The following is a 12,531-nucleotide window of genomic DNA, read 5'->3' on the forward strand; positions in this document are numbered from 1 at the left end:
AAACGAGCAGATCCAAATGCTGGTCGCATGATAAATTGCATCAGATCAGGCTGATAATCACCATGTTTAACACACAATAAGCTTAGGGACAGGCAGCTACGGCAAACTACGGTCGCCGTCCTCCACTTCCACCATGGCGTACCCCTTTTCACGGTCCTGGTGCCGATTCCCTGTCACGAGCCGCCTTGAACGCGGCTGCGGCGCGGGCGAGGACGGCTCGAGATTTCTCCAGCTCCTCGGGGTCCAGAATCTCATCCATGAGGCCGGCGTCCGGCGATATCTTCGTCGGAGCAAGCGGGGCGGCGCTGGCCCTTGCGCCGGGGTTCCGCCGCCAGCAGCGCGTCGATGAGATACGCTGCTCCACCTTCACCAGCTTCGTCGGCGCTCCGACACAGCCTCCATCGCGATTGCCGATGGCTGCCCTCGAACCTTATATATAATCTTGGAAGCGGAGACTTGAGCCTGTTCGCTTCAGCTTATAAGCCGACTGAAAAGCTGAAACGGCTGTGAGAGAAAAATACTGTTTGGTGGCTGATAAGCCGGCTGAATAAGCTGAAGCGAACAAGCTGTTGGTTGGGCCAATAGGCCCGGATCAAGTGGTTAGCGCAGTAAAACCGTTCAAAAAAGAAAAGGAAAACATGCCGACTGAACGCAGGCCAGTTGTAACAACGGAAGCACCATTCGAGAACACCGGCCCGAGGAGAGGAGCTGGTATGACGTGGCCGAAACGAGGCGAGGCTGGCTGAAGCCTGAAGCACAAGCACAGGGCCACACGAAGTAATGTGAAAACTGCCTCCAATCCATTGGTCTCGGTATTAAACAGTTCACATAGAATCACTATCATCCCATGGAGAACCTATGCAAATGCTGATTAACAGATGACAAGGGCACGAGACAGGAACGGCCCAAGAAGAAGGAATATTCTGAAGTAACTGGGCACTAGAACAACTGCATACAAGCAACAATCGTTCCACAGGTTTAGCGACGGCGCCTCTTGTCGTAGTCGTCGTCTTCCTCATCAGAGTCGCCCTTCTCTCGGAACCTAGGATTCTTCTCCTGTAAATGAACCACAGAGTGCTTTGTGAATATTTCAGGTCCACTACGGGAACAGGGCATTGGATGGTAAAAAGAAAGGAAGGGCATTGCTAATACCGCTGGATCAGAGTCAGGTGCTCTCCTGGACCCCTCTGGAGCAGACCGATCATCATTCCGGTTGCGTTTCCGTTGGTAATCTGGTGACAGCCATAAGTTATATTAGAAAAAAAACATACAAGAGAATAAGTTTGATTTGTGTTACCTCCTCTGTCATTCCTGTATGAGTCTCCATATCCTCTCTTGCGTTCACCTCTCTCATCTGCACATCAAAACAAGAAATGGAAAATTTATGAACATGCCTACATATGCTCAGGTTAAACCCTATTAAAAAATAAGAATATAGTGAGTAATTCTACTTAAATTGCCATGACTGCCAACTAAGGATCAGAATTATTGCAGAACAGATCAAGAGGATTGAATCATCACGCATGCCCCTGACAGCAAGAAATCAAACACCCCAGCTTGCAAAGGTACACATCACATTTCTTTGTAAACAGGCAATAGACAAAAAAAAAAGAGGTTCAAGTGACCAACTAGTGGGTGTCACTACGCTAAAAAAGAGATTGGACCATGAAAAGAAAGCTATACAACAGTAAGACGAAGTAACAGAATAGAAAAGCAGTCAACTATTTCAGATATTCCAGCGAACATCCATGCTGAATGAACCAAAGCAGTAAAACTGTTTCAGAAATTCCACCAAACTTACATGGAGGTGGCGCATTCGGTTGAAAGGCTCCACCATAGTCAACTAATTCTCTTTGTGCTTCTAGCTCCTTCTGAACCATCTTACCATAACCACCTCTTCGTTTGATTAATTAAGGAAGCTTGGGAATACTTGAAGTTGTTGAAAAAAGGAACATGTAAGCTGTAAAGGTACACCATATTCAAATTTGCGCCATTAGGAAAAAATAAGCAATGTGTAGTTTTATAACTAAATTTAGGGGGGAAACAAGGATAAATCTACAGATAACTACATCAACATGACATAATATTGTGGCTTCGCTACATTTAATAGCTATAGTACTACAGGCCAAATAAGAATGGAGTAAAGTGTAATTGAATAGTATCAAAGGATATCTGGATCATAATCTGTACGGTACTCATCTCTGACCTATGAAACAAACAAACAATATCAGCATCAAGCATGTAGAAGGTCATATATAAATATTTTTTACCAAGTAGAATAAGATCAAGGCATTACTTGTCCACCACTCCGTCCACGGCCCCACTGCCTGCCTTCTTCAAAGCCCCAATCAAAATCAACACGGATTGGACGATCGTCAAGCATTGTTCCACTAATATATTTGACAGCATCTTCAGCATCCTCCCTGGAGTAGTACCTGGAAAGAGAGGATGAAAACGGAGAGGGTAAGCAATAACAAATATAACTGGGAACATCACGTCTGATTCAAACAATCAGACCAGACAAATATGGTATTCCTGAAAGATCATTTGCAGTGCAGAGATATGCAATATATGCCTATGTGCCTATGCAGTGTCAAATTGACGGTCAATGGTGTATTACTTCTACGAACCTAACAGGACAGATAGTTTATCAGAAATAAGGCAGACTGAATACTACTCCAAACAATACAGTTTTCATCACCACATTTCATGAACAATGCTCCACTTAAAATCCCCCCCCCCAAAAAAAAAAAGGGTAATTTCATCCTATGATTTGCAATGCTCCACTTAGAGTGACACTCATCAACAACATCCAACTAAATATGGAAACAAAAAGATAGACTTTGTGACAGAGGAAAAATATGCTAACCACATACAGAATATGACCAGTATAACAAGATTTAAATATACATAATGCCATATTCCTCATCATAACTCTTGTTCTCACACTAAGGCATCGAACGCAATTGCAACAGCCCAATCAAATCGTAAGAAAATTTACACATACAGTGGAACATGTATAGCTGTGACACAAACAGCAGAATACATACCAAATGGCCACCAAAAGTCACTAGTTCAGCACCACATATGTCCAAAGCCTAGCTCCGATAAAAATCAATAAAGTAAATCACACACTAACTATACATTGCACAAGTCGACATAAAACAGAGTGCAAAACAAAATAAGCAAATATTTAAAAGGTAAGGAACTAAATTTTCTGATTACCATCTTATATAGACAAGCATCTCACCAAGAACCAAGCAAAGTAGCACACAATATTTAACAACCACAGGTTACCAGCATCTGGGCTCCACTAAACCTATTGCAACACCATATGGCAAATCACACTGAGATAGAAACATTTCTCTGCTCCTGTTCTAGGGCATCTCATACATTCCTGAGAGCACTAAAGTTCCCCGAAGCACTGTTCTATAGCCACTTACCGATTAGCAGCTCACATTATTACACTGTAGAATCAAATCAATACATAAGCAGAACTAGAAAGTCATCTACAAGCGTCCAATTGCATGAGACTACAGGCAGACAGAACAATTAGGGCAATCTCCCCTTCTAATAAAACTAGGGCGTGGGCTTTGGTCCCTAAATTGCAGTAAACTGCAGCAGAGAATCCAATCATCCAGCACAGGAACAGAGAGGAAATGAAACGAAAGGTACCAAATAAGGGGAAGGGCACGCACAGCACGAAGCAGAAGCCGCAGGGGGTCTTGGAGTTCTTGTCGAGCCCCATGATGATCTTCTTGATCTCGCCGGCGCGGGAGAAGAGCTCGTAGGCCTGCTCCTCCGTGGTGTAGAAGGACATGTTCCCGATGTACACCGTCGTCGACGCCTGCAGCGCCGCCTCGTACTCCTCCTGCGTCCCGTTGAACCGCCGGTCCCTGTACGCCGACAGCTTGCTCGGGTCCTGCAGGAAGCAGGGGAAGCCGCGTGAGCGCGGCGGGGCGAGGGGGATTAGGGTTTCCCGGATCCGTACCTTGAAGAGGGACGCCATTGTGGGGAGCGGTGCGGCGGCCGCACCTGCTAGGTCGAGCTCTTCTCTGTTCAGGGGTTTGGCTCGACTGAAGAAGGGCCGGGGTGGGGAATTTTTGTGATTTGCAAATTGCGATTGCCGAAGGGAACGAGGTACGGGAGAGGGAGACGGGGGAGGGGTTAAATTTTCCGGCTTGAATTTTGCCAACACTTAAGGATTTCTAAAATCCCCTTATAAAATACAAACAGAATTCGTACAGATCAGATGGTTCAATTGTAGCTCAAAGGAAATATTTTTTTACTTTCAGTGAACTACGGTAGTTTTATCGACCTGAACAAATTCATTAATTAAAATAAAACTGCAAGGACTATGAAAAATTATATTGCAGGGGGCTTATACTAAGGTCCCGTTTGGGTACACAATGCTAAACTTTAGCACCCTCAAATGGAGTGCTAAAGTTTAGCACTTGGGTTATTTGGATACATTGCTAAAGTTTAGCACCTTGGGTGAGAAATGACTACATTGTCCTCATTTATAACTGGCTTGAGGAAAAGTGGAAAGGAGAGAGAGGGGGCAACTAGGGAAAAAGTGGGCTTGAGGACCACTTTTAGCACCTATTAGCACCTTGTTGGCGCTAAAAGTCAGTCGATTGACCCTCAGCGTCGGACACACCACTCGGTAAAATCTGCTTAGCTCCTGTTCGGGTGATCGTCCTGGTGCGGTTCGCGCGGCGTGCCAGCCAATCTGACCTGTTGATTGGCAAGGAAGAAAACGTGTCAAATCCCAGGGGTTCCGATCGGCTAAAGTTCCGATCTCGAGGAGCGTATCAGCAAATCGGTCGATTTGCTATAAAAAGATAATCAGTTATAATATAGCCGACAATCACGTAATGAATGTAAATAAGAATATTTGGAGTAAACTAAGCAAAGCTATGAAAACAACACTTGAAATAGATCCAATCGGCTATATAATAATGACGAATGAAAATAACAATAATAAAACCGATAGTTCAAATCTCAAGTTGGATAACTGGCGATAAAACTAGAACAACAGATAAAACCTATAATTATAGTAAATATCGATAACTAGTAAATAAATCTAAACGAAACGACCGCGATGCGCTCGTAGTTAAAGCTTAGATATTATTCGACAAGCGGAACTTACAGAATCGGTCGGAGATCGTGTCGATGCAGCCCTGCCAACCCGTACGAACTCGTGAAAGAAGAAAAGTATTGGTGAAGTCACCGACTTGAGAGTAAAGTGCGATGAAAAAGTAGATTTGTTTGTATTGATTGATGTGTTGTTTTACAAATCTCTAAAGATGGCTATTTATAGCCTGTTACAACCAATTTCTTAACCGACTAGGATCTATCTCTAATTTTAAACGAAAACAAATATTTACAAACACAACTCTTATCGGAGTTGGTTACTATACTCCCACGGGTCAATCTCTATCTTCTTCATCTGACCCACTTTAAGCCCATATTGGCCCAATCGCTCCATCCTTCCAATCGGCCGATCTCCACCAACTCCGTTTGCCAAAATATTGTAGCGCTAATCGGCCGATCCCCAATTGTAGCATCAATCGGTCGATTCCCAATCGTGACCTTTTAATCTGCCGCATCAGCCAGTATTCTCCTTCCTTGACGCCGATTCCATACGTGTCAAAATCTAGCGTCAACACACCTTTTAGCATCCCTTTGATGTGCTAAAGAAAAGTGGGGTGCTAAACTTTAGCACACCACTTTTAGCACACCTGTTTGGGAGCTCTAAATAGGGCTAAAAGGGTGCTAAAGTGGGGTGCTAAAGTTTAGCACCCCTCTTCCAAACAGGACCTAAGTGTGTTACGAGAGAAAAATGAGAAAACACGTTGGATTGATATCTTAAATACATTATACATGTGAACTCAAGAATAAACATGAATATTTTGAAAGAAATCTCTCTGGGTTTAGTTCGAGGTTTGGAGTGAACATGAATATTTTGAAAGAAAGCTTCTATAACGAAAGTTTTGGGTTTGGTTTGAGGATTGAAATGAATTAAGATAGGTTATGGATCTGGATGAAAAGTCGAGTTGGGTTAAACGGAAGTAAATATATGCTCTAGCCACCAAAATGAGCGGACCACGCGAACCCACTTCGCCCCGTCCGCACGCCGTATCCTCCGTCAAACAAGCGAGCTGGGCAGGTGGTCCGCACGGGGGGCAGCGCGGCTGAGCAGCACGGGCGGCGCCGGCGAGGGCCGCTCGCCCGCGCAGGTGAAGCGGACGACGCAGGGGCCGACAACCGAGGAGGGCCAAGCGTGGCCGGGAGGCGCCGAGGCAAGGTCAAGTGGCAGCGCGGGCGCGACGGCGAGGCAAGGCCGGGGCGCGCGCGGTGGGGACGGCGGCCGGCGGAGGCGAGGTCGACAGCGACGAGGCCTGGGTGGCGTGGGCGACCGGACGTGGTGGGGACGGCGACGAGGCTGGGGAGGCCCGGGCGAGGCGAGGGTGCGGCAGCGCGGCGGTTGATAAGTATTAAATAGTTATTGGAAATAATTATTGGAAGACGGTTGGATCCTTATATAAAAAATCATTTGTTTGTTATGATAAAAAAGTTATTTGTTTATCAGCTAGAAAAAAATTATTTAATACTATATGATTTCATAAACTAATATATGTTCAAAATGTTGAATATTTTATCAGCATTTTTTAAACTAAACTAATCTAACAATTTAAATGACATTATTCAACACTTTGCGAAAACTAGTTCAATAATTTGATCACATGATTCATCATTTTTTTTAAAAAACAATTAAACAATTCTGAGTGACTTGACTCAACATTTTGTAAAACTAATTGAACAATTGAGTGATTTCATTCAACATTTTTATTGAGATGTCGAAATGATATATCCAAAATATTGTAGTGTACTAAAAATGTTGAACTATGAAAAATAATAAATATTACATTCATATTGGATCTTTCTGTATTGCATTCGTTCTAGTAGACATTATGGATCAAATGGATTAAAAAAGGATTTAAGATAAAATTATGTTTAAGTGAGCATTTCAAACTTATTCCTACCACATCCCACAAGAGCCAACCACTTCCATCTCTCCAGCCCAATTGAATCGCATCTGTCCGTCACATCCGCAGAAATCTTAGGGGGCGTTTGGTTCCCTTTGCTTATTTTTAGCACCTGTTACATCGAATGTTTAGATACTAATTAGGAGTATTAAACGTAGACTATTTACAAAACTCATTACACAGATGGAGGCTAAACGGCGAGATGAATCTATTAAGCCTAATTAGTCCATGATTTGATAATGTGCTGCTACAGTAACCATTTGCTAATGTGCTGCTACAGTAACCATTTGCTAATGATGGATTAATTAGGCTTAACAGATTCATATTGTCGTTTAGCCTCCATCTGTGCAATTAGTTTTATAATTAACTCATATTTAATTATCTTAATTAGCCTCCGAATATTTGATGTGACACGGACTAAACTTTACCTCGAGAAACCAAACGTCCCCTTAGAGTTACATAACCAATCCTTCCGAAAGATGCATAGGATTTCTGACTCTAATGACAACTTACAAATTTTTGGAATATAATGCCTGAGTGAGATCTAAGATACAATTAAACAGAACAAGCATATATCAATTAAGGTGCCATTTGTGCAGATTTTTAGTTACTCTCCGGTCTCCCCCATCATCTTTGATTAATTGATTTTGCCAACAATCTGTCCGTTTAACTATTTCACAAATTTCAAACAAAGAAACACAAATTTCACATATTTTAAGTAATGTTTTTTTGTAGAATCCTGCTATATGGAGCCTTGCTGAAAAATAAACAGGATAGTATAAAATTTTCACGGCACCAGTATTAAATCTCGATAAGTTGAATGCAACTAAACGAAGTATGTTTCAACAATGTAGTGTAACTCAGTAACGTTTATGTTTGTTACATATTATAGTGATGCTGGTGTCAATCGACATTACACCGGCTCTGTGCCTGCAAGATGTGTAATTATATGGTCACTGCCATTGCACCCCACAGCAAGCCACATTTACACACGCTGCTACATCACTCCCTTGCCTGCTGATGAACCAGTTGCCAAGGTTTGGCTCCCCAATAAGCTCCACACATGCACCATGTTTCAAAGTGCCATGTTTGCATTCAAACATGTACACACAAAGTTTCTGCCATTATGAAAATAAGGATAATTGGTAAGTAACTCATCATTTTATTTGATTAACATGAAGAAACATATGCAAAACCAGACTAAATGATCATCACGTTATGAACGTAAACAAAGATCAAAAGTCAATCTAATTCAAGGGTTTTAAGCAACATGATAATATATTAATATTAATACTAAGCATCTCCCCTCAAAAAATAATAATTCTAAGAATCAACCATATATATATACTCTATGCATGTAGTGAACGGAGATCCAAGGGTACACATACCACTCTAAATCTGTAATAGACACTAGAATAAAATGTCCTCCTCAAATTATACCACTCTAAAGTGTGTTACATGCATCATCAAGTATACCAATAATTATACCAATAATTAGATACATATACTACCTTGATAAACTACTCATTTCGTAATTGCATTGTGATTTAGAGGAGAATGATGTAATTAAGTCCATGGCTTAATTATCGAAATGAAAGTCGATTCAGCTTGTCACCTTAAACAATATGAATATATTAAAAATTCAAACTGGTTTCAAACTAGTATACTATGAACAAATGTGTGTACGGTTTTACAATAACAATGCATCTTCACATAAAGGAAAAGGAATAGCACCAAATCACAATATTTGTATGTTTGAACAGTCAAGATCAAGGCAACAAAATTATTTCACATGAGTGTAGAATATATGTTAAAATTGCTGCAAAAAATATGTATATATATGGCCATCATTTATGGATGTAACTATTCAAGTTTAAGTGCTATATACACAGTATTGTAAGCACATTGTATGCTGAGAGATCACCATTTTGAGTGGCAGATTATGATTTTTATGTAAAAATAAATTGGTGTTAATTAGTTGTCAGCTCAAGCCATTCATAACACATAAACCATAAAAGTAATATTGCTAGATACGATGAACAACCTTAGAAGTGAACTGAAGCAACAAGTCATACAATATCATATAACTTGTGCACCATGATAAGGTCTTCTTGTCAAAGTGAGAAGATTTGTTCCCCCCAAAAAAGATAGTATAAAATGAATAAATCCTTTATCATGGTGCAGAAGTTAGTTAAGGCATGCATGTCTGAATAGTATAAATTTTAACCCAGGATTAGTTCAAATTAAAGTTAACTGTATAAGATTCCTAGAGCAATCTCCACCTTCCAAGTGAATACCCTATGTCTAAGTTGTTTCATATATGATAGCGTTGCAGTTGCTGGATTTTCTGAAGGAGAAAAGGAACAGTACAGAAACCATTAACTCTCATCTCAGTTGACTTATATATATGACACCTTATAAGCCGGCTGAAAAGCTGAAATGGCTGATTTGTTGTGAGAGGAAAATACTGTTTGGTGGCTGATAAGCTGGTTGAATAAGCTGAAGCGAACAGGTGACTCGTCAGCAGTCGTCTTATTCTAACTACTAAAAACACACACAGCTACGGTGAGGAGTATGTACTACCTGGATTAGTGTTAATTTCTTCATGTCCAAACATCACCAATCAAGTAACTGTTAATTCTGAGATAAATGATCTGAAGGTAATATTCTGATCCATCATGGAGAATCAGATGATAACTATCATAATGTGCTAAACTAGAAATCGTTTCAAAAGAAGAAAAACAACATACTGAACCTGGAAATGGCACTCTGCATGGAAACTTAGAGGTACATATCTATCCATAGTTTCCTGTATATAAGACCTAGCTGCCATCAAATACAATAGTCCTAAGTACGGTATATAATTTGCATTATGATCTGTATGTATCTTTTTTTTCCAGTAAGCTAGACACAATACCAGATGGATATGAGGGAAGGAAAACATGCCTAACAAGCAGTAAGCATTCCATCCATTATAAAATGATGAAACGCATAGGTTCTGCACAGGCACAGCTGTTAACTGTCAAGAATTTTCAGAAAGGAAGGAAGAACTCTGAAGATGAGTAGGGCACAGCTCTTGTTGAAGAGATAAGTACGAGACGTCACGAATGGAACAGTGTCTGTACAGCAACCTAGTGCCTACCATTCTTTAGAAAGCTGGAGCTTACAAATGCGCTTGCACGTGTAAAAATGCAGAGCAAAAGGACAGCATGAACAGGATCTGCAGCGCTAGCAATCTCCTGCTAATAATTATGCCACTGACCTGACAAAGGAGAATGCGATAAGCAGATCTGAGACGGAGAGACGACTGGTGTGCTTCCGTGTAGCTTTGGCCTTCTTCTCATTGGGCTTCTTTCTGCCACGAAGAAATCTGGATCGAGTTCTGGAGATCCATGGAGATGGCGTTCTGGTAAAATTAAAGGGGGAAGAAACTAACATTCATCTCAAAATTAAGGAGAGAGCAAGAAACAGATCTGGTCAACACCCGCATACAATTTATTTTCTACTAGCAAAATCCACATAATCGAAGCAGCTGGTCTCTTTCAATTCATTTCCTTCTCTTACCTTCCTATCGATCGATGAACATTATTGATTGAAGAACCAGACGAGCTCGACACCGATGGACATACAGCAGTGCAGTGTGAAAGAATTTACCTTCCCGAGAAGAAGCTGACGGTGGCAGGGTTACGGTTGTCCCCTTAGGAAAGATGAACAAGCAGCTAGCGCAGCAAAGGCGGCTTGTTCGTACGAGGCGAAGGGAGGGAATCCGTGCAAGAAGGTACACGCGCGCGCCCAAAAAGCTCAGATCCAACCGCGAGGCCGTACGTACGAACCGCCCAGAAATAGAAATTTCCGATGGCCGGCGTAGTGGCAATTCTGGCGGCATACAATGACAGATGACACCAAGAACAAAAGGAGATGAAAGATCACCGGGGCAACGGGCGAGCAGCGTGCCTGCAGCCGCGCCGGCGCGGTGATCACGGCGGCGGCCGCGCGTGTATCCACTGCGGGGAGAGGCGCACGGCGGCTCCGATCGGCGAGGCGGCCGGAGGAGAGAGAGGGAGGGGGAGTGGAGGATGACAGATAGAGCAGTGAGCACGCGGCCGCGACGGCACCTCCGCCGGTGCCGTTCTGCCCGGCCGTGTGCTCACTCTCTTCTGTCACCGCCCGCGCCGCCCGCCGATCGGTAGCCGGCCGCGTGTGCGACTGTGCGTGGCCTGCAGCACCCGCGCCGCCGCCGCGATCACCGCACGCAGCTCGCGAGCTAGCAGGTTCCGCCGGCCATCAGCTAGCCGACCGAGGTGACGATGGGCTTGGCGAGGGATGGGCGCCGCGGGGAGAGCAAGCTAGGCAAGGGATGAGGGCGCCGGCCGGGGCGGCTATATAGGCGGCCGGCCGCGGCTCGCGCAACGGGACGGAGGGCTGAGCCGGAACATTCCGTGCCGGGCTGGCGACTTGGCTGCTGCTAGAGTGCTAGGGCTACGGTGTATGTGTGTGCAATGATGCGGTACGGCGCCGCTGCGCTGTGCCAGATCGAGAGGGTGGGCGCTCGGCGGCCATCGGGCTACAATTTTCGGCTCTTTCTAAAATCGGGCATGCGTCGGTTGGGTAACTCCCGCGGTCTCCTCCCGTCCTCCGTCCTCTTCTCCAAGCGAATAGGCCCCGCGCGCGCGCATTAAAGCTGCGCCGCGCCCGGTACGGTGCCGAGCCGGGCCGGGGCCAGTGTGGCCCCTCGGCGCGACACGAGGCGAGGAGCATCCCTGATGTGATCTTAATTTGCCAGAAATCTCGCTCGCCTCTGGTGTTTTCCCGTTGGTTTTTTGTGACCATGGGTTGGGAGCCAGCCAGCCGGCCTCGGCACTGGCCACTGGGGTAAATTGGTAATGGTGGTCGTCGTCCAAGCGTCCGAGCAGCAGCTGATCTTGGTAACGTGGAGGCGTTGCGGCAGGATCCGCGGCACACTTGTTGCTGCTGCCGCCGGCCGCCGCATGCTTTTTACTCCGAGGAGCACGGCTGGTGTAGCGGCCGGCCTTTTAAAGGAACCGCACGCGCCAGAGGGGTTTTCCCTTTTCTGGCCGCGTGACGAGGTCGGGGCTTAAAAGCTGGTGATGACTGTGACCCAGCTGCTACAGCCCGGCCGGCATGCCTGACACGGCTCGTACAAATGTCCGCCCTTATCTTCCGGTCAGTGCCAAGTGGAGTAGTACTGCACCGAGCATCACATGTAGGTAAGCGTCAAGCAAAGGGCGTCGTCCGTGGTCGTTGGATGGATCAGCTAGAGTTGTGGTGAGGTAGTTTTATGTAATGCTGCGGCGGAAATGCTGAAATGCATGCATGTGGTCCGTACTAGTACATGTGGGATTGTACTCCGATCCCTGGCTGGCCATAATGCGAGGTTTTATTTAACATTTTTCACTTCAGTTGCTTTTTTCGAAAGATTTTTCACATTTTTCACTTCAATCATCACCATCTCAATGAC

General features: G+C 44.2%; 1 protein-coding gene and 1 long non-coding RNA gene across 2 annotated transcripts; both read right to left on the reverse strand.

Moving 5' to 3' along the window:
* Nucleotides 1-778: 778 nt before the first annotated feature.
* On the reverse strand, nt 779-4,127 carry LOC117841745 (nuclear cap-binding protein subunit 2). The gene is made up of 8 exons (XM_034722233.2): nt 3,992-4,127; nt 3,699-3,922; nt 2,297-2,435; nt 2,173-2,206; nt 1,802-1,900; nt 1,298-1,354; nt 1,153-1,232; nt 779-1,056 (listed from the first exon to the last, which is right to left on the reverse strand). The coding sequence occupies exons 1-8, from the start codon at nt 4,007-4,009 to the stop codon at nt 979-981; spliced, it is 729 nt and encodes a 242-aa protein (XP_034578124.1). The 5' UTR covers nt 4,010-4,127; the 3' UTR covers nt 779-978.
* A 3,726-nt stretch (nt 4,128-7,853) lies between these two features.
* LOC117841028 (uncharacterized) lies at nt 7,854-11,675 on the reverse strand. The gene is made up of 2 exons (XR_004637145.2): nt 10,315-11,675; nt 7,854-8,170 (listed from the first exon to the last, which is right to left on the reverse strand). It is a non-coding gene; the product is annotated as an uncharacterized lncRNA (long non-coding RNA).
* Nucleotides 11,676-12,531: the final 856 nt, after the last annotated feature.

The sequence above is a fragment of the Setaria viridis genome, chromosome 1 (assembly GCF_005286985.2).
Source record: "Setaria viridis chromosome 1, Setaria_viridis_v4.0, whole genome shotgun sequence".
Taxonomy (NCBI): domain Eukaryota; kingdom Viridiplantae; phylum Streptophyta; class Magnoliopsida; order Poales; family Poaceae; genus Setaria; species Setaria viridis.

Coding starts and splice junctions, on each gene's coding strand:
- LOC117841745 (XM_034722233.2), bottom strand. Junction 1,901..2,172: donor CCGTACAGATTATGATCCAG/ATATCCTTTGAT, acceptor AATTAATCAAAC/GAAGAGGTGGTTATGGTAAG. Junction 1,355..1,801: donor ACCGAATGCGCCACCTCCAT/GTAAGTTTGGTG, acceptor TTTGATGTGCAG/ATGAGAGAGGTGAACGCAAG.